This window comes from Chiloscyllium punctatum, chromosome 20, assembly GCF_047496795.1.
Source record: "Chiloscyllium punctatum isolate Juve2018m chromosome 20, sChiPun1.3, whole genome shotgun sequence".
Lineage (NCBI taxonomy): Eukaryota > Metazoa > Chordata > Chondrichthyes > Orectolobiformes > Hemiscylliidae > Chiloscyllium > Chiloscyllium punctatum.
Genome location: NC_092758.1, coordinates 10,825,069 through 10,850,359, shown reverse-complemented (window position 1 = coordinate 10,850,359; position 25,291 = coordinate 10,825,069). Strand labels below are relative to the sequence as shown.

Below are 25,291 nucleotides of genomic sequence, written 5' to 3'. Positions count from 1 at the left end.
TCTACACACAAACAATTGGACACAGCACAGCTGAACTCACCTGATACCAGATGTATGAAGAATTCTAGAGGTTGATAGCCTTTCAAGACCTTATTTTCAAAAAAAAAACACATTTATCGGTGCTTCCACTAAACTGAACCAAAGTGCTCAGTCAGTGTGCAACTTCCCAATATTCACAGATTGGACTGAGAAGTTGGATTTGCCTCTACTCTGTGTCATAATGAAAGACAAATAGAAGGGAGCAGAGGGTGAGAGTTTGCCCCCAGCAGGGTATCTGACAAGATGCAGTGGGCTTGCGTTACCCTTCACAACATAAAAAGAATAGACGCAGCTGTTGCAGTGTGGAAGAATCCAACATAGAATTACTGCAGCTCACTATATAATGTATAAATGTCATAGTCACGGGCATAGCAGTGTCTGGGCTAACACTGAACTGTTAAATAACAGCTGAATGGCACGATGGCTCAGTGGTTAGCACTGCTGCCTCACAGTGCCAGGGACCTGGGTTCAATTCCAGCCTCAGGCAATCGTCCATACAGAGTTTGCACATTCTCCCCGTGTCTGCATGGGTTTTCTCCCACAGTCCAAAGACATGGAGGGGAGGTGGATTGGCCATGCTGAATTGGGCAGGCTATGTGGATTGGCCATGGGAAATGTGGAATTACTTAGATAGAATGGGGAAGGCTGAATCTGACTGGGATGCTCTTCAGAGGGTTAATACAGACTCAATGGGCGGAACAGTCTCTTTCTGCACTGTGAGGATCTTATGAATCATTCAAGCACGTACTAGGAAATTGTAGGCCGGTCAGTGCAGCTTGAGACAATCAAAATTGCGGATGCTGGATTTCAAGGTAGACAGGCAGGAGGCTGGAAGATCACAGCAGGCCAGGCAGCATCAAGAGGTGGAGAAGTCAACGTTTCAGGTGTAAACCCTTCCTCAGGACTGGGTGTGGGGGTGGGTGGAGTGTGGATAAGGGGGGTGGTGGGAGCAGGGTGGTGAGGTAGGGCTAGGTGAACAGAGGTAGAGGGTACAACCTGGTTGGCCAATGGGAAGAATGAATCTGATTGGTGGTTGGGAGGGGGGAATGGGAAGGGAGGAGGGAGGTTATTTGAAATATGACAGAGCAGAATCGAGAGGCTGAATGGCCTCCAAGTGTTCCAATGTTCATCTGAATCAAGCCAGTGTTGAGTTACTATTTCTGGTTTGGTTCCGGGCTGCTGCGACGCGATGCAGCTCACGAAACCGTTGATTAAGCCCCCAGGATCTGATACTGTCCTCCTCCTGTGCAGAATGTCAATGGAACAGTCCCTCAGGAGGAGGGAGGGAAGGAAAACTACAGGTCGGAAATCTATATCACAAAAGCTGGCTCAAAAGGGGCTGGGCCAGCCGTTGCCCCAAAACCCTTCGGAAAACTGTCTGCAGCCAAGAACATCAAGGTCATTCTGAACCCCAGCAACATTGCCCCTGGTAAGTGTCTCCCTAAAGGTGCCATTGAAAGGAAGGATTCTACTTTCTGGTTTTGTCTGACCTTTAACATCTAACATCTGCTCCGTCACTGTCTTGTCTGGTTTTGCTGCCACTTTCTGATAACAATTGCACAGGCCTGGGGCCCTTTTCTCTTGAAAAGAGATGGGTGGCGGGACCGATAGAGGTCATTAAAATCACAACGGGATTCCAAGGGTTAAACATGACAAAGGTGCTTCCAGGTGCTCCCATCAAGATGAGACAGTCACTACTATCAGACTGATTCCTGAGGTGACAGGACTGACATGTGAAGAGAGAACATGATCGGATAGAACTAAATTCGCTGAAGTTTGGAAGAATGAGGTGTCTCTCAGAAAAGCTGATAAAATTCTAATGGACCAGACAGGGTCAGTGCAAGAAAGATGGTTCCAATAACCAGGGAGTTCAGAGCCAGGGGTTATGGTCTAAGGATACAGGGTAGGTCATTTAGGACTGAGGTGAAAGGGTTCAGAAAGGAGTTACAAGGATGTTGCCAGGGTCGGAGGGTTTGAGCTGTAGGGAGAGGTTGAAAAGGCTGGGGCTGTTTTCCCTGGAGTATTGGAAGCTGAGGGGTGACCTTATAGAGGTTTATAAAATCATGAGGAGCATGGATAGGATAAATAGGTGAGGTATTTTCCCATGGAGTGGGGGAGTCCAAACTAGATGGTTTAAGGTGAAAGGGGAAAGAGTTAAAAGGGATGTAAGGGGCAACTTTTTCACACAGTGGGTGGTACGTGTATGGAATGAGCTGCCAGAGGGAGTGGTGGAGGCTGGTACAATTACAACATTTAGAAGGCATCTGGATGGGTATATGAATAGGAAGGGTTTAGAGGGATATGGACCAAGTGCTGGCAAATGGGACTTGATTAGTTTAGGATATCTGGTCGGCATGGTCGAGTTGGACAGAAGAGCCTGTTTCAGTGCTGTACGTCTCTATGACCCTATGAGGAGAAATGTCTTCACCGAGGGAGTGGGGAGCCTGTTGGATTCTCTGCCACAGAACATGGTTGAGCCCAGAACATTGAATGTTTTCAAGAAAGAGTTAGATACAGTCCTTAGGGCTAAAGGGATCAAAGGGAATGGGGAGAAAGCAGGAACAGTGGACGAGTTGGATGATCAGCCATGGTCACATTGGATGGTACAGCAAGCCTCAGAATCAAATGTCCTACGCAGCTCCTATTTTCTACGTTTCTATGTTTAAAATGTTTAAAATTCAAGAGAGACCACAGGAGGGAGAAAAGAATAGGGGGCAGGAGTAGGCCATTCAGCCCTTTGGGCCTGTTCTGCCACCCAACTAGACCAGAGTTGGTCTTCTACCCCGACAGATCTTCAGTACATCACTACCTTAGAGAATCCTCCATAGCTATCTGGAGTAAGGAGTTCCAAAGATTCGCCACCCTCTCAGGGAAAAACAAAATCCTCACCACAGTCTGAAATTGTTTCCCCTGAAGGTCAGATTGAGTGTCCTCTTCCATGTGCAGGCACATCAAGGAATTGGGAAGGTGAATGTATGTTAGCATTCAAGGGGATTTGAATGCTAACAGGAGTAAAGTAGATTACTGTTGTTTAGGATCTTAGTGAGGTCTCACCTCGAGCATCAGCACCTTATCTGAAGAAAAGACAGAGACAGTTTAATAGAGGTTCTTCAGAGTAATCAGTGGCAGGACATCTTGTGAGAACAGTGGGCCCCTTGAAATGAATGCTAACATACTGTCTGCTTTCTTCATTGTGCAATGTGCTTGCTTATTAGCTTTGAATAAATGTGGGCATGTGCTCTGTAGAGATGTGAAGATGGGGAGTTGATCTCATTGAAACTTCAAACATTTTTGCAGGTCATGACTGGGTGAGAGTAGATAGGATCTCCCTCTGGCTGGTGACTCTAGGGGACACTGTCTCTCAATAAGGAATAAGGTCACTTACAACTGAGATGAGGAGCAAACTTCTGGGGCTGATGAATCTTTAATATTTTCCTCCCCAGTGGGTCACAGAAGCTCAATCATTGAGACTCAAGGTAGAAATCGATTGATAACAGTAAGGGATATGGAGATAGTGTGAGAATGTGGCATTGAGGTGTTTGATCAGATATGATGATATTGATACGATGAATAACCTCCTCCTGTTCTTGAGTTCCTGTGTCTGTCCTGTTCTAGACCCTCTGACACAGGAGAAACTACCCCTATTTGCCCTGTCACAATGTCAGATCTAAACTGCACCCTGTAGAAGTAGATGAGCTGGTGTTGGAGGAGTATGAAATATAACCACTAGCTGTCGGGCTGAATGGCCTCAGGCTGTTCTGTCCACACAACGTGAGCACTTAACCTTCAAATAAACATTGGTCACTTACAGCAAACATAGAAAAACTGACAGCTCTATATAATTGAACTGAAACTTTTGTTCTCAGAGACCATAGGTCAATGGAAGTGAGGAAGTAGAACATTCCCTCAGAACCTTGCACAGCATCTTCAATGTGAATCAAAAAGAAATCAATCTCCGAGTCAAATGCTGAGATATCAGATGATCAAACGCTTGGTCACAGACTAATGGGGGGGGAATAGGAAAATGGAGAGGGACACTCACAGCAGTCTTTCCAAATATTGCAGCAGGCTTGAGGGGTCAAATGGCCTTCTGTTTAAAGAGACAGAAGAGGCGGTGAGGTTTAAAGAGGGAACCCCAAGGTTAAAGATGAATTAGTTGCCAACGGCGGAGTGAATAAAGCTGGGGATGATCGAGAGGTCAAACTGGAGAAACTGGTGAGTCTCGGAGGGTTGGAAGTTGCAGGCAGGGTGGGGCGAGGTGGGAAAGGAACAGGATTTCATTTCTCGGTTTCCTTGATGTCAGGTTATTCCGGGCCTTTGAAGGAAATTCCACCCGAGAAGTTCAACATCACAGCCATTCCCAGGTCATACCAATCACCCTGGGCTGAAGCACTGATGGATCAACCTGATCTCTTGGAATCCATGGTTAACCAGCTTCCAGAGGTTCCAGTTAAAGCTCAATCAGAGACCTACAGGTGCTTCAACAGGTAACCACTACTCACCACCACAAACCAAGACTTGGTGTCAGTCACACACACCTGTAAACCCTTCCTTAGTCATCTCTTCCCCTTGTATTATCCTTATTCCTTCATGGAATATGAGCATCTCTGACTGGTCCAGCATTTATTGCCCATCCCTAATTGCCCAGAGGGCAGTTAGGAGTCAACCGTGTTGCTGTGGGTCTGGAGTCACATGTAGGCCAGACTGGGTAAGACCAGCAGTTTCCTTCCCTAAAAGGACATTAGTGACCCAAGTGAGGATTTACAACAATCATTTCATGGTCATTTTTAATTCCAGACTTTATTTATTGAATTCAAATTCCATCACCTGCACCATGTTAGGATTTGAACCCAGCTCTCCAGAAAGTTTCTTTACTCTCTGGGTTAAGAGGCTGGCAATGATGCCATTGGGCCACTGTCTCCTCCTTCATTGCCACCCCTTTGAGATGTGGATGGCCCTACATAGAACATAGAACAACACAGCAAAGAACAGGCCCTTCGGCCCTCGATGTTGCACTGACCTGTGAACTACTCTCAGCTCGTCCCCCTACATTACCCTAAAATCACCCTTGTGCTTATCTAAGGATTGTTTAAATCTCCCTAATGTGGCTGAGTTCACTACATTAGCAGGGAGGGCATTCCACGCCCTTACCACTCTCTGAGTAAAGAACCTACCTCTGACATCTGTTCTAAATCTATCACCCCTCAATTTGTAGTTATGCCCCCTCATACACACTGATGTCATTATCCTCAGAAAAAGACTTTCACTGTCTACCCTGTCTAACCCTCTGACCATCTTGTATGTCTCTATCAAATCCCCCCTTAGCCTTCTTCTCTCCAATGAGAACAGACCCAAGTCTCTCAGCCTTTCCTCATAAGACCTTCCCTCCAGACCAGGCAACATCCTGGAAAATCTCCTCTGCACCTTTTCGAATACTTCCACATCCTTCCCAAAATATGGGGGCCAGAACTGGTACACAATATTCCAAGTGTGAACACACCAGCATTTTGTATAATTGCAACATGATATTGCAGTTCTGGAACTCAATCCCATGTTCCGTTGGGAATGAATGCTAGGCTAACCCTCCCAGCATCTGCACTGTTGGAAACGCCTTCTTTGAGGTGAATCACAAAACTGAGGCCCATATCTTTTCTCTCAGATGGCATTACATGTCCCTCATGTTTCAGGTCCAATAATTATCCATCAACCAACATCACTGAAACAAGCGACCTGGTCATTACCACATTGCCTTTCCTGGGAGCATGCTATTACCAACATTTATCATTTAGACAATGCTCCTTATGAGTGCCAAACATCTCAAAGCACACTGTGGCCAATGAAACACTTTCTGAAGATTGGTCCCTGTTACAAACAGCAAACGTCAAACTGAAGACTGAGGTAAACAGACATATCATCAGCCAGAGAGCTTTGGAATTCTCTGTTACAGAAAGCAATTGAAGCCAAGTTTTGATTGCAGTAATGTCTCCTAAATGATTCAGTCCCTTATCCGACGGCAGTGCCTTCATGTTCTGGATACCCCAGCCCTTGGAACAAACATTGTTTCAGCCCTTTCCAATCCCTTCAGAATATTGTATGTCTCAATAAACCAAACCCCATTTTTCTAAACTTCAATGAACCTTAGAATCATAGAATCCCTCCAGTGTGGAAGCAGTCCTTTTGGCCCATCAAGTCCACACTGACTCTCTGAAGAACGTCCCACCCAGCTTCACCCCCACCCTATCCCTGTAACCTTGCATTTCCCATGGCTAACCCACCTAGCCTGCACATTCCAAACACTAAGGGCAATTTCGCACGGCCACATTTGCTTAGCTCCTCATTGCTGGCTTATTGCCTCATCACAGGGATTGATCTCGTCCACATGTACTGAGTAAGTCCTTCCTTAGACACAGAGATTACAAAAGCACGTGTGCCAGGCCAGTATTCATCCATCAATCACCACCACCACCACCACCACCACTGGCCAAGTGTTTGTCACATAAATTCACCCACATCCCTGAGGACAGACAGCTGTGATGTATACTCCATTAACCATCATACACTCCTGTTTGACCCCTGTGAGGCTTCGGTGCATCAGGCAGATGGGAAAGGTACAAATGCAAACACTGTACACACGTCTGAGCAATATTTAAAACTGGGGCTTATTTTGGGACAGAGATGATATCACTGTCCTGCAATGCAGTGAATATCTGATCAGTGTCAGACTGTGCCCACCAACATTAAACCATGCAATAAATAGAATGCTGCGTCATTAATAATATATTATTGGAACTCACTGCTTCCAGGGGAAACAGCAGAGAGCAAGTGCATCCCAAACCAGGCTCTGAACCCACTGAAATGCTCACAAACTGGCCTAACCCCAGACTACTGGCAGTTTGAGGGAAGGGCTGAAGGGTGACTTTATAGAGGTTTATAAAATCATGATGGGCATGGATAGGGTGAATAGTCGAGGCCTTTTCCCTGGGGGGGGGGCGTGGGGGAGTCCAGAACTAGAGGGCATAGGCTTAGGATGAGAGGGGAAAGATTTAAAAGAGACTTAAGGAGCAACTTTTTCTCACAGAGGGTGGAACATATATAGAATGAGCTGCCAGAGGAAGTGGTGGAGGCTGGTATAATTACAACATTTAAAAGGCATCTAGATGGGTACATGAATAGGAAGGGTTTAGAGGGAGATGGGCCAAGTGCTGGCAAATGCACCTTAGTTCGAAGGGCAGAATGGCCTACTCCTGCACCTACTGTCTCTTGTCTATTGTTAGGTTGGGATATCTGGTTGGCATGGATGAGTTGAACTGAAGGGTCTGTTTCTGTGCTGTACATCTCCGTGACTCTTTGACTAAGCAATTTGTTCAGAACCTGCTTGAAAGCAATCCCCAGCCAAAATTTTCAAATGTGCATCTTACAGGAAAGATTGGCTCGAAATCCTGAGAGGATAGAAACTATGATATAAACTCCAGTTCCCTCTTCCTTTTCCACCAGGATTGACATTAGACATTTTCCTCATGCATTACATTGTTCCTCAAATGGCCAGTGAAATGTCGATTAGGATAAACAACTTGCACTGATATCGCATCTGTAACATCACAGATTATCACAAAAAGTATTTGCCACCTCATTCTCAAGGAGACACTGACACCTGAGTAGCCAAATGTTTGGTGGAAGAGAGGGATTTGAATTAGTGCCTTGAGGGGGAACAGTGCAGAGTGGAGATGGTTTTGGGAGAGACTATGGGCTCTCTAGCGCAGCTATGAATAGTTAAAATTGGGGAGATTCAAGAGGGGGGAAACAGAAGATCCCACAGATTGTGGACTGGATGAGATTATGGAGATATAGACACAGACATTGACCTGTACTGACAAGCATACATTTAGGATTCATTTCTAAACAGCTTGGGTCACTTCACCCCACAAAGACTCTCTGTTCCACTTTCTCAATTCAGTAGCAGCCCTGGCTCAGTGGGCAGAAATACAATCACTGAGTCAGCACTGCACAGACACACATTCACAACACAGAGTGTGTTGTACTGAGGGAGCACTGTCGGAGGGTCAGTACTGAGTGAGTACTGCACTGCCACAGACTCAGTACTGAGGGAGTGCTGCACTGCCACAGACTCAGTACTGAGGGAGTGCTGCACTGTCAGAGGGTCAGTACTGAGGGAGCACTGCACTGTCAGAGGATCGGTTCTGAGGGAGTGTGCACTGTCAGAGAGTCAGTGCTGAAGGAGTGCTGAACTGTCAGAGGGTCAGGACTGAGGTAGTGCTGCATTGTCAGATGGTCAGTACTAAGGAACTGCTGCACTGTCAGTGACCGTACTGAAGGAGTGCCGCACTGTGAAAACTTCATCCCATGGGAATGCTTCCTGGTCAGAGTCAGTATGGAGAGAGCAGTGCACTGTCACAGGTAGCATGGTCCCACAAGGGTGCGACACTGACTGAGTGTGGTACTGTCGGAGGAATACTGAGTGAGCCCTTCACTGGGATCGGAAGGCGAGCAATGAGGAAAAACTGCTTTGTTGGAGGATCAGTGCTGAGGGATCGCCGCCCGCTCAGAAAAATATTGTTCCATTTGACATTAAAACCGGGTAGTTATGCACGTAGTCATTACAGTATTGTAAAGGAGTTGGGAAAACTCTGTGATATCCTTTCCTGTAATCCAACATGACATCAGAAAACAGAACACCTGCTCATTATCACCCTGCTGTTTTTTTGGGGGCTTGCTGGGGGCAAATTGACTGTTGTACATCCTCCTAGTTCAAACCCAGCCTCATCGGTTACTGTCCTGTGGTGACTGATAAACTGGTCTGCAGACTCACTGTGAAACGTCTTATGAGGAAAGGCTGAGGGCTTTGAGGCTGTTCTCGTTAGAGAGGAGGTGGTTGAGAGGTGACTTAATAGAGACATACAAGATAATCAGAGGGTTAGATAGGGTGGACAGGGAGAGCCTTTTTCCAAGTACGGGAACAGCAAACACGAGGGGACACAACCTTAAATTGAGGGGAGATAGGTATAAGACAGATGTCAGAGGCAGTTTCTTTACTTAGAGAGTAGTAAGGGTATGGAATGCTTTGCCTGCAATGGTAGTAGATTCACCAAATTTAAGTCATCATTGGACAGGCAAATGGACGTACATGAAATAGTGTAGGTGGGATGGGCTTCAAATTGGTATGACAGGGCGGCACAACATCGAGGGCTGAAGGGCCTGTACTGCGCTGTAATAGCCTATGTTCTATCCTCGCTGTCAGCCTGTGTGTGCGCGTTTTATTTTTTTTTAATTGAATCTTTTCCAGAGCCCCCACCCCTTTTGGCGTTCCTGGTGGTCACAGGAGGTTGCTGGACCCATCGAGTTTCGAACCCACAGAGATCCCGGAGGAACCGGAGGTGGAGGTGGAGGTAGAGCGTTTTGCAAACAGACCCAGCTTCAACAGGCTGGCTCGGGGCTGGTCTGGGCCCCCCATCCCTGAATCTGCCGATCTGTGAGAAACTCCAGCATCAGGAACACGAAGGTCACCCCGCCAAGAGATCATCAGCTGCCATTAGGAACCTGTACAGGCAGCGAGGGAGGCCGCTGTCTGCCAATTTTAATCAAAATTCACTCCCCTCTTCACAGTCCAAGAAAGAAAGAAAAATCTTTAAATTAACACAACCCTGCGATGTTTAAACAACACTGAAGGGAAAGTGCCTGACAGTACTGCTTGGTAAAGCTGTTAATCATATTAATATACATTAAAGAATCTACAAGAAACTTTTTCCTTTTTTGAAAAAAGAACAGATGACACAAATATTACAACTCAGCAAGAGGCCATTCAGGCACCTGCTTGGTACAAGTCTTTCTCAAACATATTTCGCATCCTATCAGGACACCACTATTTTTGCCTGATGAGTTTAATTTTTAACAAATAAAAAGGGCACCTATTTCATGCACACCTAACTCCGCACCCACATTCAACTCGAAGGCATTTCGAGAGATATTCTGGAAAATATGTCAAGGACAGAAGATGGAATTTCTCCTGAAGAAGTGCCATTTTGTTCCTGCACCGTCTCCCAGGAACTCGTAGGATCCCCACTTGCCCTCCCAACGTCCATTCCCTTCTCTCCTCTCCATCACATTTTTCCTGAGGCTGTTACTTTCCACTGCAGCACATCTAATCCCCCACCTCCCTCTTCTACCAAGCAGCAGCCCCCACCCTGTCTGCCTCCCTCGCCAGAAACACAATGAATGGGCTTGTCTTTTCTCTCCCCTCCCACCCACAAACTTCCACATTCAACACAGAGTTTAGGAACCATTTATGAATGCCCGTGCTCACCATCATGACCCCATACAGGGCTGTAATTTTAAAGACCCAACACATGAATGCGGCCTGTACACTTGCATTCTGCTCCGACTTGTGCACAAATCCACTTGCAAGTAATGGAACCCAGAGATTGCCTGCAGATCATTGTCTACCGTCTCCACTATCTTTCACATTCCCATCCCCCTCCTCCCCACCTTCCAGCATTCTGAAAGGACTATCCCCTTCACCACAGATGGGGCTCCTCTCCTCACTTCACACTGCCCTTCAATCTTCAATGTCCAATGCACCCAAAACATTATCAGGACAAAACAGGGGTCTACTTGCATTTCTTTCAATCGAAGACTGCATTACCTTTACCATCTCAAAAGGAATAAAAATGCTCAGCCAGCCATATTCCTTGAGTGAATAAACAGTGGCTCAGTAGTTAACACTGCTATCTCACAGTGCCCGGGTTCAATTCCAGCCTTGGGTGATGTCTGTGTGGAGTTTGCACATTCTCTGCGTGAGTTTGCTCTGGGCCCAAGATGTGCAGGTTCAGGTGGATTGGCCAAGCTAAATTGCCCATAGTTTCCAGGACTATTACAGCCCTAGGTGAGTTAGCCATGGGAAATATAGGGTTACAGGGATGGGGTGGACTGCTCTTCAGAGGGTCGGTGTGGACTTGATGGGCAGGTTGGTCTGCTTCCACCCTGTGGGGATTCTATGATGGAAATAAAATAATGACTGTTCACAATGCAGTCTCCTGTGCACTGGTGAGACCCAAGATTGAGAGAGCACTCACATGACCCCCAGTTACCAGGAACAGAACATCTCCCAATTAACATGGCGTTGGGTGAATGTTCTTCTGAGGGTCAGTGTGGACTCAATAGGCCAAACGGCCTGTTTCCACACCGTAGGGATTCTATTTTAAACAGAAAAAGACCTGGTTCGAGATGATACCATGACTCAATATGAGGACAATAACGGGGCTCTGGCAAGATCATGGACTAAAAAGGAGGTTCAATATGAACACCAACAGGGGGAAATTAAAGTTCGGACCCAGTGAGACACTTTTGTTTGGGTGCCAGGGACAAAAGATTAGAAAATAGCAACTGCTTATTAACATCAAAAAGTACAAATCATTTGCCAAACAAATGCCCAGACTTACCAGTGATCTCACACTGCAAATGCTGCAGATTTTCAGTAATGTTTAAGGACCATCCTGAATACGGTTTCTTGTCTAGTCGAGAACATGTTGCTCAACGTTTATTTTCTTAATGCATATATTATTTATGTAATATTTGGTGTTGGAGCTGTCCTGGGATTTCCTATCGTCTCAGTTCTACTGCTATCTCAGGTCCTGGAGTACCCTGCTGCTAGAATGAGGCCTGGATTGGATTTTTACTCAGTCACCTGCTCACCTATCTTCAATTTTCCAACCAGCTTGGTTAGCTAAGAGTTATCACTCATACAGAGGAGCGATGTAACTACAGGACTCGACAAAAGACACTCCTGAGAGTGAGTTAGAATCAGAGCTGTACAGACCATTCCTGCCTGTCCTGCTGTATACAAGATCCATCCACCCACTCTATTCCCCAAGTCCCTGTACATTTCTCCCATTCAAGTACTGATTCAGTTCTTGACTGAGTGTTACTCTGGAATCTGCTTTCACCGTCTTATCAGGAAACATGTTCTAGATTGGACCAACTTGCTGTGTCAAACATTTATCTCCAACAGTAATAAGACAGTTTCCCATTCACTTTCTCAAAACACCTTCAGGATTCTGGATAATTCCACTGAATCTCCCCTTAGCCTTATGTGCTGGAAGGAGACCAACAGTTTCTGAATGTAGCTGAAAACCCTAATCCCCTAGCATCATTCTATTAAATCTGTGCACCCTCTTCATAAACTCCAATATTTCAGCAGTGGCTTGTCAAATACTTTAACAGCTGTAGAATCCCTAGAGTGTGGAATGCAGCCATTTGGCCCATTAAGTTCACACCTACCCACGGAGCATCCCATCCCATCCCCGTAACCCTGCATTTCCCAATGCTAATTCACCCAGTCTGTACATCCATGACACCATGAACAATTTAACACGGCCAACCTTCCAGACCTACACATCCGTGCACCATGGGATGAAACCAGAGCATCCGGAGGAAACCAAAACTGACACAGGATGAAAGTACAAACTCCACGCAGTCACCCAAGGCTGGAGTTGAACCTAGGTCCCTGGTGCCGTGAGGCAGTAGTGCTAACCATTAAGCCTCTGTGCCCCACCCTAAGGAGTTAGTAATAACAGCCTCATGTTTGGACTCTATGCCTCTGCTCATAAAGCCGAGTTTTCTATACAATGTTTTGAAAACGCAGCCTTGGGAGTAAAGTTAGTTTACATAGGATTCAGGGTGAGCTTGCCAATTGGATACATAATTGGCTTAATGGCAGGAGACAGACAATAACGATGGAGGCTCACACAGCATTGCCTTTTGATGTGAAGGGCAGTGCTTGTCACTGGCCACTTGGGTGCTTCCTATCTTCCTGGTGGTGGCAATTGAATAAAGATTCATACACCTTGTGTCTCACACCTGCACACACACATGGGTGCTGGGGAATAAAAATAAGCCCTACCACAGTTCGGAGGTAGTGTGGGGGTAAAAAAACAAGAAAAAAAAAGTGGAGGGTAGCTTTTCAGACTGGAGGCCAGTGACCAATGGTGTTCCACGTGGATTGGTTCTGGGTCCACTTCTGCTTGTCATTTATAGAGTCATAGAGATGTACAGCATGGAAACAGACCCTTCAGTCCAACCCGTCCAGATATCCCAACCCAATCTAGCCCCACCTGCCAGCACCAGGCCCATATCCCTCTAAACACTCCCTATTCATATACCCATCCAAAAGCCTTTTAAATGTTTTTAATTGTACCAGCCTCCACCACATCCTTCGGCAGCTCATTCCATACACGTACCACCCTCTGCGTGAAAAGTTGCCCCAAGGTCTCCGTGCTAAGAAGCCATTTCTTAAAACAATGATATCAGACATGCAAGCTGTGCAAACTTATGACATCTCCAACATAATTTAGGTTGGTACTTTTTTTATAGGAACTTATCTTGCTAGCAGATGTCTAACTTGGCAGGATTTCTGTATACAAAATAATGATTGGCATAGATAGTCAACAGCCAGAGACTTTTCCCCAGGGTAGATTTGACTGGTTTGAGGAGTCATAGTTTGAAGATATTAGGAGGAAGGTATAAAGGAGACGTCAGAGGTATGCAGAGTTGTGAATGTATGGAATGCGTTGCCAGCGGTGGTGGTGGTGGAAGTAGAGTCATTGGGGACATTTAAGCGACTGCTGGACATGCACATGGATAGCAGTGGGTTGAGGGGTGTGTAGGTTAAATTACTATATTTTACATTAGGATTAAACCTTGGCACAACTTCGTGGGCCAAAGGGCCTGTTCTGTGCTGTCCTTTTCTATGTTCTATGTAAGATTTCTTTTACATCTTTCCCCTCTCACCCTAAACCTTTGCCCTCTAGTTCTGGACTCCCCGACCCCAGGGAAAAGACTTTTGTCTATTTATCCTATCCACGCTCGTCACGATTTTATAAACCTCTATAAAGGTCACCCCTCAGCCTCTGCCGTTCCGGGGAAAACAGCTCCAGCCTATGAGATTATTGAAGGCATGGTTATAAGTTTGTGGATGACTCCAAAATTGGTGGTATTGCAAACAGGTTTGCTAAGATTACAAAAGGACTTTGATCAAATCGGTCAATGGGCTGAAACATGGCAAATGGAGTTCAATCTGGATAAGCACAAGGTATTGCATTTTGGTAAAACAGACAAAGACAGGGTTTGTACAATTAATGGTAGGGTCCTGGGTAATGTGTAGAACAGGGGGAGTTGGGGATACAGGTATATAATTCTTTAAAGTTTGCATCACAGAGAGACAGGATGGTTAAAAAGGCATTTGGCACGCTCGCCTTCATTGCTCAGTCCTTTGAGTAGAGGAGTTGGGAAGTTATGTCGAGATTGTAAGGTTTCTTCTGGAATCCTGCATCCAGTTCTGGTCGCCCAGTTATAGGAAGGATATTAATAAGCTGGAGAGGTTCAGAAGAGATTTACCAGGATGTTTCCAGGTATGGAAGGTTTGAGTTACAAAGAGAGGCTGGGACTTTTTCCACAGGAGAATAGGTGGTGACCTGATTAAAGTTCATAAAATAATGAGAGGTACAGATAGAATTAATGATAGTTGTCCTTTACACAGAGGGTGGCTCGCAAGTGGAATGAACTTCCTGAGCAAGTGGTGGATGTGGGAACAGTTACAACATTTAAGAGACGTTTGGATAAGGTCATGGATAGGAAAGGTTTAGAGGGATATGGGCCAGGAACAGGCAGATGGGACTAGTTTAGTTTGGGATTATGTTTGACATGGACTGGTTGGGCTTAAGGGTCTGTTTCCGTGCTGTACGACTTGATAACCTTCAGACATTGCACCTAAGCATATCTATGAAAGCATATCTGACAGTCCAGAAGTAGGCCATTCAGCCCATTGAGTCTGCTCCACCATTCACAATGAGATCATGGCTGATATGATAACCTTTGACAGTATTCAATAAACCAGACGCACAAATGACTTATAAAAAAGATGAGCCTTTATGGATTTGAACAGACTGACAGGGTTCACGGTTCTCTATCTGCAGTTTTATGAGTGACGGATTCCTTACCCTCCACAAACCCCACGGTGAGGGGCCAGGCATACTGTTCCCCCATAGAAGTCTGCATAGCACTTAAAGGCTAATAAACCTGAGCTGCTGCAACAAGCATTCTGGGACATTAAAAACAAACAGGACTCTACATTTACAAAGGAAAGGTGGGATCAGGTTGTGCTGTGAGAACTTGGGAATGAGTATTCCCACTGCATGTTAAATTTCTTTTACTCCCCTGGGAGATTTTATCCAGGGGAGTCACAGAGACCAGTCTTCCCCTGATCAGGGAAAGCAGGGTTCACTGCAATGGGCCTGGGATGTGCGGAGAAGGATCAGAGAGGTTACCCTGTCCCAATCGAGCCTTTCAATCCTACTGTGAAAACATGAGCTAGTACACCCAGACACAATTCCGGAGCCCCACCACTCCTCAAAGCTGGATGGGGCTGGACATTTGGGGATGGGTTTTCGGAGCAAGGCGGGAGTGGGGAACTGCTGCATTTTTATCTCATTTCAGCAGCTGGGTGTGCCGTCAGGTGGTGGTGAGTCAGTGGCTTCAGCACCTCACAGAGTGTCTGCAGGCAAAGTCACTGGGAACCATTCACACAAACAGCTCTCGATGAACAATTAATGCAATGGCCGCCATTCTCCTGCACAATAACCTTTCACCTTGAGCACCTTACCAACAAAGTAGCACAGACATCTTTTAACCAAGACAATATAGCGTTGAGTTTCAGAATAGCCCTGGATGAATGTGGGGATAGGGCAGAGGATCCAAAATTACCAGGAGGATACTGGGGAAAAAGAACTTCATTTTGTGCCCTCAGTCATGGCTGTGTGCATTCTCACAGCATCATGTAGTCACAGTTCACGTGGACGCACTCCCTCCAGGAATCAGACAGCACCACTCCCCCCACCCCCCACGCCCCCGTAAATTCCAAGGGTACAGACCCCAGTGGAGTACCTCCGCTGCTGTCTTGTGTGTGTCAGTGACAGTGTGGGGATAGCGTGTCCCACAGGGTAAACAGTGGAACTGCTGAGAGTGGGATTTGAGGTGGGTATAACACAGGTCACATGCTATATGCCAAGTTTTGTTGGGGGGGGTGGGCAGCGAGGGGGCTAGGTGGAGGAAGGAGAAGACAAGACACCCAATTCACAATCCAGCCAGACATGCTTCAGGCCTCTATCCGCACAGAGCACCCAGTAACCCTTCACCATGGGAGGGGAAAGGGAGGAGACAAGAACTGTGCTATTCAACAACAAGGGTCAGAAGCAAATGCCAACCCTGCTTGACCAATGAAGAGGTAACAGAGAGAAGCCACTCATACTGCTCACTGCTATTGTGGGACAGCAATCAAACAAATGCTTAAACCCTTAAAAAAAAAGATTGGAATGGATCCGGGATGATTTTTCTCAAAAGAAAAGAGATGCTCGAGAATGCAAGTTTCCCAAACTCCAGCTGGGTTGGTGTCGATGGCTGTCAGCGGGGAGCAGTCGAGTCGAAGTCGGTCTGGCGTTAGGCGTTACTTGGTTTGTTTGTGTGGGCACCCATTCGCTGAGGGTCCTGCGATGGGTAATGGATAGGGCCTGGAGCCCGCAGGAAGGGAGGTGGTGGGGGGGGCATGCCATGGAACAAGGTGGCTCCAAACCCTAGGGAGAAAACAAAAACACAGGAGTCAGTGATACAAGGACAACGTGAAGGTGGGAGGCACACTGTACAGTCCTGCTGAGGATCAGCACAGATCCCATATTACTCCATCGTATAACAGCACAGTGCAGTCAGTATACAATGGAACAGAACAAAAGTCAACAACCTTCCCTAGTCAAGGAAACCTACACTCTCCAGCCATTCACTCCACATTATAATTGATCCTCAGTCAGTCACTGAAGTTATGAAACTAGACACTAATACTTTTCCTGATAATACACCTATTGACAGAACGTGGTATTTTGGGGCCGTTTCCAACCTACTAACCTTTCCAGTCTCTCTTTATAAATGCTCAAGGGACTTCACCTATGAATCTAAATGATATTCTTAACATACCATGAACACCCTCTACTTCCCTCCCTACTCCCAGCAAGGTTATCTCGTGGTGTCCTATCTTTTGACTCCCTCAGGCCTTATGCTCCACTTGCCTTCCCTCAATGTCTCAACCCTCCCCAAACTTTCTCAATCCCCTCTATCCCCCTCCATCCACCCCACTTCCCCCCCCCCCCAAAACACCCTAGACCCACTGTCATTAACACAATTATTCAAAGCTAAACTGAATGACCATCTTAAACACATCACCTCTCACAAACTGGGTGTGAGAATCAGCAAATCTAGCAACATATCACTGCCCCACCCTCCCCGTAATCTAACTGCCTCCCTAACCCCACAAGACCCACGCTGCAGTGGATACAATGCTGATTTCCAGTCCCTTACGCAGTGAGATAGTTTTAGCTCGAGAACAGCAGCTGCAAGGCCAGTTTACCTGGTGGTGGAGGTGGTGCGAGGCCAGGTGGAGGAGGCAGGGATAGGTTCACCACGGCAGGCGGAGCGCTGGGCGGAAGGTTGAAGAAATTGGTGGGAGTCTCCTCTTCAATGTTTGGTGGGGGCGGAGGCAAGGCTTCAAGGGGGATGGCGGGGGGGGGGGGGGGGGGGAGAACAGAAAACAGACACAAATAAGGCAGTGGTTCGACTTAGCATAAAGATCACAGCTTCCAGCCGTGAAGCTACTGAAACAGCCCTTCACCCCTTCCCCTCATCATCAGACATACAAGAGAAACTACAAACACAAAGCAGAAAGACAGAATCTGACAGCTCAGGCAGAGGTCAACTGGGTCATTGTGACCCTGTCAGCTTTTTCAAAGAGCTGTTCAATTTATTCTCCACACTCAAAAGCTTTTGGATCCTTGCTCCTCAATAATCCCGCAGACTGGTCCTCTTCAGGAGCATAATTAATTGTTCAGACCACAGGCCAGAGCAGTATGCTGAGGGAACTGATTTCAGATAACCAGGCAGGGGTCCAAACCTCGGAGTCAACGCCGCATGCAATAGTGCCACCAAGGAGTTAAACACCAATTCTTACACTTCAGAGCCCACAGCAGGGACATGGTGACATTGTGGCCCAGTATGTGTCACAGGGCAGCAGTGCCTACGAACAGGCACTAACACCAAAATCAGCCATCCATGACAGTATCTGATAACCACTTTGCAAGCGGCACTTGTGGAAGAACCTGCCTCCCACAGACTGATCGCTTCAGTCATTGTAAACAGTACATGATGAGAAGCTGCTCGCTTGCCCCAATGGATTTGATTTGCTACAGGCCCAGCATCTCATGTAGATGAGACCATTTTGATGGTGACCACCGATTCCGAAGGTTTCTACGACACAGGATCCCAAGACCCTTTCAGTACAATCCCTGATTAATGTGAATGAAAGATGAAAAATGTGTTGCTGGAAAAGTACAGCAGGTCAGGCAGCATCCAAGGAGCAGGAGAATCGGGCATAAGCCCTTCTTCAGGAAGATTCCTGAAGAAGGGCTTATGCCCGAAATGTTGATTCCCCTGCTCCTTGGATGCTGCCTGACCTGCTGCGCTTTTCCAGCAACACATTTTCAGCTCTGATCTCCAGCATCTGCAGTCCTCACTATCTCCTAATGTAAATGAAAACCAATTTTCCTCATTGTCCCCATTTATTTTGCCACACAATTTATGGTGGTGACTACAGGTTACCGACCCTCCCTCCTCTGTGCAAATAGCAGACAAGCCAAATTGGCGCAGCATAGTCGCCCAGTAGTCAGCACTGTTGCCTCTCAGTGCCAGGGACCCGGGTACAATTCCATCCTCCCTAACAACTTCAAATTACCGGGGGCCTCCTGCCTCCCTAAATCCACCCTGAAGCTTCACTGAATAACCCTGAATAATCTGCCAACAAGCTTTTCTCTGCATAGACTGTTGGTTCTGTTTGAGGCCTGTACAGTGATATTCAGAAAGAGTACATTTTAGAAAATTATATCTCCCAATTTGCAGAATCAGATTGCCCTGGTTTCTGATCTGGCTGGGTTGGAAGGCATCTTTGTTGGGGACCAAGAACACTTTTAAGGTCAGTACAATTACTTTGAATATCTTAAAAATTACTTTTAATTTTAGCTGACACCAGAGACCAGCTGTGGTCAGAATAAAGCACACTTAGGATGCGATTCTGTGGGGATTTAGCACATTTCAACCCAGTAGTCCATATGAACACCAGCTTGCAAAGTAGTTTTGTATAATAAAGGGAGAGCAGAAATAACAAGTGTGTCACTATCAATGGGATAAGAGGAGAAAACTATATGGTAAGAGGAGAAATCTGTCACCGACTTACCACCGGGCAGCCCTGGAACAGGCTCCAACTTCATTCCTGACTCGGAGACATTGGAGTCCTTCTCTTTCTCTTTCCCTCTGGCAGCTTGTGATCTGCAGTTCAACAAGAACTGGAATCAATGCAGCCACAAACATTCCCCTGCCGCAGAGAGAAGGAACAAGCACACGAGTGCAAGAACACACCTTGTGGCACAGTTGGTGAAACACCGAGTCTGCAAGAACACACTGACACTCCCGCAAGCAGCTCAGCGACATGTACCAGACTTCTTGTGCATATGTGAAAGAGGCAGCTCTGAACCCAAGGTCAGGCCTTTTCTGTTCACAGACCAATCACTACACGAGAGCGCTAACTGAGGAACTATGGTTCCATCACAAAGGATGCAATTCTTAAAAAGAAAGTTCACAGGATGTGGGCATCCCTGGGTAGTCCAGCATCAGGCTGACAGCTGCCACAAACTGCTGGGACAGCAGGCCAGGCTTTACCGCACGGTGCTGGGAGAGCAGGCCAGGCTTTACCGGACAGTGCTGGGAGAGCAGGCCAGGCCCAACCGCACGGTGCTGGGAGAGCAGGCCAGGCCCAACCGCACGGTGCTGGGAGAGCAGGCCAGGCCCTATCGCACGGTGCTGGGAGAGCAGGCCAGGCCCAACCGCACGGTGCTGGGAGAGCAGGCCAGGCTTTACCGCACAGTGCTGAGAGCAGGCCAGGCTTTACCGCACGGTGCTGGGAGAGCAGGCCAGGCTTTACCGCACGGTGCTGGGAGAGCAGGCCAGGCCCTACCGCACGGTGCTGGGAGAGCAGGCCAGGCTTTACCGCACGGTGCTGGGAGAGCAGGCCAGGCTTTACCGCACGGTGCTGGGAGCGCAGGCCAGGCTTTACCGCACGGTGCTGGGAGCGCAGGCCAGGCTTTACCGGACAGTGCTGGGAGAGCAGGCCAGGCTTTACCGGACAGTGCTGGGAGAGCAGGCCAGGCTTTACCGCACGGTGCTGGGAGAGCAGGCCAGGCCCTACCGCACGGTGCTGGGAGAGCAGGCCAGGCTTTACCGCACGGTGCTGGGAGCGCAGGCCAGGCTTTACCGGACAGTGCTGGGAGAGCAGGCCAGGCTTTACCGGACAGTGCTGGGAGAGCAGGCCAGGCTTTACCGCACGGTGCTGGGACACCAGGCCAGGCCCTACCACACGGTGCTGGGTCACTAGGCCAGGACCCACCAAGGGACTAGAAGAGGGGTCAAAAGAGAAGGAAACAAAAGAGAAGGAAAGAAGCTTTGATTGGAGCGCCCCACTCCGCTGCCATCTTGACTGGAAATTATCGGAAGGATATTATTAAACTGGACAGGGTTCAGAAAAGATTTACCGGCAAGTTGCCAGGAAAGGAGGCTTTGAGTTATAGAAATAGGTTGGGATGTCTTCCACTGGAGCACAGGAGGTTGAGGAGTGACCTTATATAAGTTTATATAGGTATGAGGGGGATGGATAGGGTAAATAGCCAAGGTCTTTTCCCTAAGGTGGGGGAGGCCAAAGTTGGAGGGTGTATTTTTAAGGCGAGAGGAGAAAGATTTGAAAAAGCACAGGAAGAGCGACTTACACGGGGAGTGGTCAGCGTGTGGAAAGAACTGCAGGGGAAGTGGTGAATGCAGGTACAGTTTCAATGTTTAAGAGATATTTCGATAAGTTCACGAAAAGGAAAGGTTTGGAGAAAGATGGATCAAACACAGGCAGGTGGGAATAGTTTAATTTTGGGAACCAAAGGGTCTGTTCCCACGCTGTATGACTCTAAATGGACTCAATGACTATGTACTGTCCATCCCTACAACTCAGGATCAACTCCATTAGCTGTAGGTCAGGAGTTACATGTAGAGAACAGCTTACATCCAGAGCACTTTCACACTCACCCCAGAAAATGCACAGAATCGGATTTCACCCTCATTTCCTCTTCATCCTTGACATTTTTGCATTTGCTCCCACCCTCAATCCCAGCGTTCCCAATCCCAACCAGAGGAAAAGAACACCCTGTTTTGATCCACCAAAATCTCCAGCATTTCAATACCACCCCCCCCCCACCCCCCAACCTTCAGGAGGGAGCCGTACCCGGTGACGTGCCTTGCTTATACACTCACCGGCCCCATTTAACATTCAGCCTTCGCCCGTTGATGATGAGCTTGTTGAATGATTTCTCAGCTGCCAGCTCTGAGGACTGCCTGGTGGCAAACTGGATGAACGCACACTGCTGCCGCTGGACCACAGTAATGGAACGAATCTCTCCAAACTGGTAAAAATGATTCCTTTACAGCCCCCATGAAAGAAACAAATGCAGCGGGTTACACATACTGGAAGGAAGCTGCTCTTAAAAACCATCCACTCCTCTCAACATGCCCCAAACCTTTCCATGCCCAACGAAGGGGTTTCTGAAATGTTGAAACCTGGGAGAGGAGCCACTGGGAACACAGCAAGATCAGACAGACTTCAAAGAGGTGAGTCAGCAAATCCACTGGTTTCTGTTGACGTTTGTTAGAGATAAATGATGGCCAGGATGGACAATGGGAAAATATCCCTGCTTTTGGATTATAATGTAGAGTGAAGTTCCTGTTATCTGTATCCCAAGCATCTGGAATTCTTAGACAGCCTGCATCCGTGATTCTGAAGGCAATTCCAGATGCTTGGACCTGGATCTGGATCTGGATAACAGGGATTTCAATGGTATTAGCTACAGGAAGTCATAGATTGGATGCTTTAATAAGACTAGCTTCACACTTACCTTACCAATACAGACAGAATTATCTATCAGGGCCAGATATACTAGCATTTAGAAGCAGTCCTGGCTGTTGTTTTTAAAACACACATTCATAATTCTCCCTGCTGTCACTAGTCACCCTCAGCCAGGAGATTCAGCTCATAGAATCCTATAATCTCTACAGTCTGCAAACAGGCCCTTCAGCCCAACCAGTCCACACTGACCCTCCAAAGAGCTACCCACCCAGATCCATTGCCCTATCCTATATTTACCCCTCACTAATGCATTTAACCTCCACACCCCTGAACACTATAAGCAATTTAGCATGGTCAATCCACCCTAATTGTAGGAGGAAACCAGAGCACCTGGAGGAAACCCACACAGACACAGGGAGAAGGTGCAAACTCCACACAGACAGCCACCCGACGGTGGAATCGAACCCAGGTGTGAGGCAGCAGTGCTAGCCATTGAGCCACCATGGTGCCCCAGTACCACACGCCATATTCCTCGTCTAAGTCAGACCAGGGACAATACTAGACTTTCACATCCGGCTGCATCAGCAGATTTACCTTACGTGGGCTCAAGACTGTGTGGGACTTGAACCCATGAAGGTGTGACTCAGAGCACAGCACATTGACCACTGTACCACGCTGGAAATAGGTGCGACAGAGACCACCCGCTGCCCTCAAAAAGACTGGGAAGTAGGTCCAGCAGGATGGAAGCAAAGCCAGGGCCGAACCAAACAAAAAGATGTGTTTAAAGAAACCACACACTGCTGTATTTGGCCAGTATCACCGCAGGCCATGAGTAATGTTGAAGAGTGGTGAGAGTTTACCGTAGCTCTGTCTCTGAGATCTGCTCCCCGAGACCTCCCACATACAGAGTCGTGATGGACTTGTCCTCTGGCGGGTCCAACCTGGGCATGGTCGCTGCCCGTTTCAGCAACTTGTCAGCCACTGGGTCGTTAATACCATAGTAACGATCCTTGATGTTCTGATCAGCCAAAGGATCATCCGGGTCAGTCGGCTTTTCATGCCTGGAATTTGATGAATATCACCAATCAAGTCAGATCAATGTAATCAGCTACACTTCTGACAGAGCTAAGGGATGTGATGGTTGCTCTATAGGTAGGGATCGAGTAGAATGGATTAGTGGTGCTGGAAGAGCACAGCAGTTCAGGCAGCATCCAAGTAGCTTCAAAATCGACGTTTTGGGCAAAAGCCCTTCATTGCTTTTGCCCGAAATGTCGATTTCGAAGCTACTTGGATGCTGCCTGAACTGCTGTGCTCTTCCAGCACCACTAATCCAGAATCTGGTTTCCAGCATCTGCACTCATTGTTTTTACCGGATCGAGTAGAATGGGCCTTATGTTCAAAAGAATGGCAGGCGAATCCTGTTCAGACATCAAACATTGTTAGTGGGCTTGGTATAGTGGGTAGTTTAAAACTAGGAAACCTAATCTCGGGATAACGGGTCAGAGGACTGACAGGAGGAGAAAACCTCACAGGATTGAGTGTCTTTGAAATCCCTTACCCCAACACTGTCAAGGTCAATCACTGAGTTTGATGAAGACAGTAGCTGATGGATTTGATGGGCTCCAAGGGCATGAAGAGATAGGGAAGGTGAGTGGAGTTAGGACAGGTTCAGTAATTTGGTTAAATCTGGAAGCAGGCGTGATGGGCCAAATGGCCCACTCCTGCTCTTTTTTCTCATGTCTACCATAAAGGAATGGGTTCAATCAGAATCAGGAATGGCTGTTGGATAAATTGAAGGGGGGATTTGATTAGGACAGACAGATTTGTGTCTTTCACAACATCACAGAATTGCTCAAAGTGAGCTGCTGTCAATGAAGTGTTTCTGGCATGAGATTATTTTCTTGTTAAAAATGCAGGAGATGAGGTATCCGATTTGAGCACAGTAAGCTTCCGCATAAAGGAATGGACAAACGTGCCGTGATTTTAGCGGAGGAGAAATATCAGCCAAGACACCAAGAAAAACAACTTTGCTCTTCTGTAAAAAACAGGGGACATTTTACTTCCATCAGGACAGGAAGGTGCTGCCTCAGGATCATACTGCAACTGAAAGACTGAGTAATACAAATCCCCACCCTCCATACTACATTCCGACTCCTGCCTCACTCTGCCACTCACCTCGAGTGGGATTCCAATCCATGATCTTTCGGCCAAAAGAGCCGAGAGTTTGAGTGTCCACAGTGCTGCCTCCCTTACCTGTAGGGGCACTCCTCTCCTCGCTTGCATTCTCCCTTGACCCAGAAGGAGCAGATGTGCGGTCGGTTGCGTTTGTAGTACGGTGTGGTCCTGGCTAATTTCAGCAGCATGTCGCTGGAGCTGGTGGCCTTGCCCAGAGCACCCACAGGTCTCGTCCCATCTGAGTTCTGGATCTGCAGAGACGGCAGAAACATCAGCCTAATGACCAGTGCTGCAACTGAGGACACCAAACAGAAGGCGGCCATTTGGCCTGTTCAAGCCTTCGCAGCTGTTCCATTAGCTCACAGTGACCGAGACATAACTTCACCTACTTTCCTCGGTTCGGTATCCCACGCTCCTTTAGGCCAAGAAAAGAACTTCAATCCCAATCTTGAAATCGTCAGCCTATACACTCTCTCTCTCTCTCTCTCCCTGCCCACCAATCACCACTCTGGCAATGAAAAGTAAATCCAATTAAGAAAAGCTGAATTGAAAGCTAGCCTCAGTAATTGCGATCATGAGGCTGTTGTTGATTGTCATAAAAACCATCTGTTTCCCAAATGCTCTTCAGGGAAGGAAACCGATCACCTTTACCCAGTCTGCTCTACGTGAGACTCCAGACCTATGGCTGACTCTTAATTACCTCTTACACAACCTCACATGCCACTCAGTTGTTGCACAAGTACGAGGTATACCAACATCAAACTTGGATAGATTCTTGGGAGAGAAAACCTTGCGGGGTTCTGGGAAAAGGGTGGGGCAGAAGGGAGCAATGGTACAGCTTTTCCAGGGAGCTGGTGAGGGCACAATGGACCCAACAGGCTCCTTCTGTGTGGTTAAAAGACGAAAGTTACCTCTCGCTCCATGTTCTGTGTGTAGTACTCCTTATTGACGTCAGACTTTGGCATCTCATCCTTGAGTGATATTCCTGCATCACGGACCTGGATGGGCAAACCTAACAGAGGCAGGGCAAGCAAGGAG

At 47.3% G+C, this 25,291-nt stretch overlaps 2 protein-coding genes across 2 annotated transcripts in view; one reads left to right on the top strand and one right to left on the bottom strand.

Moving 5' to 3' along the window:
- Positions 1 to 9,795, top strand: part of LOC140491880 (myozenin-2) — a 43,544-nt gene extending 33,749 nt beyond the window's left edge. The window contains exons 4-6 of the mRNA XM_072590310.1: positions 1,291 to 1,468; positions 4,343 to 4,526; positions 9,341 to 9,795. Of these exons, the coding sequence (XP_072446411.1) occupies positions 1,291 to 1,468; positions 4,343 to 4,526; positions 9,341 to 9,530 (552 nt within the window). The 3' untranslated portion in view covers positions 9,531 to 9,795. The remainder of the gene's footprint in view (positions 1 to 1,290; positions 1,469 to 4,342; positions 4,527 to 9,340) is intronic.
- Positions 9,796 to 14,957: 5,162 nt separating this feature from the next.
- Positions 14,958 to 25,291, bottom strand: part of rbm22 (RNA binding motif protein 22) — a 28,443-nt gene continuing 18,109 nt past the window's right edge. Inside the window, exons 5-11 of the mRNA XM_072590309.1 lie at positions 25,165 to 25,265; positions 24,332 to 24,504; positions 22,939 to 23,139; positions 21,490 to 21,654; positions 19,376 to 19,467; positions 17,501 to 17,635; positions 14,958 to 16,676 (exon numbers count right to left, since the gene is read on the bottom strand). Of these exons, the coding sequence (XP_072446410.1) occupies positions 16,543 to 16,676; positions 17,501 to 17,635; positions 19,376 to 19,467; positions 21,490 to 21,654; positions 22,939 to 23,139; positions 24,332 to 24,504; positions 25,165 to 25,265 (1,001 nt within the window). The 3' untranslated portion in view covers positions 14,958 to 16,542. The remainder of the gene's footprint in view (positions 16,677 to 17,500; positions 17,636 to 19,375; positions 19,468 to 21,489; positions 21,655 to 22,938; positions 23,140 to 24,331; positions 24,505 to 25,164; positions 25,266 to 25,291) is intronic.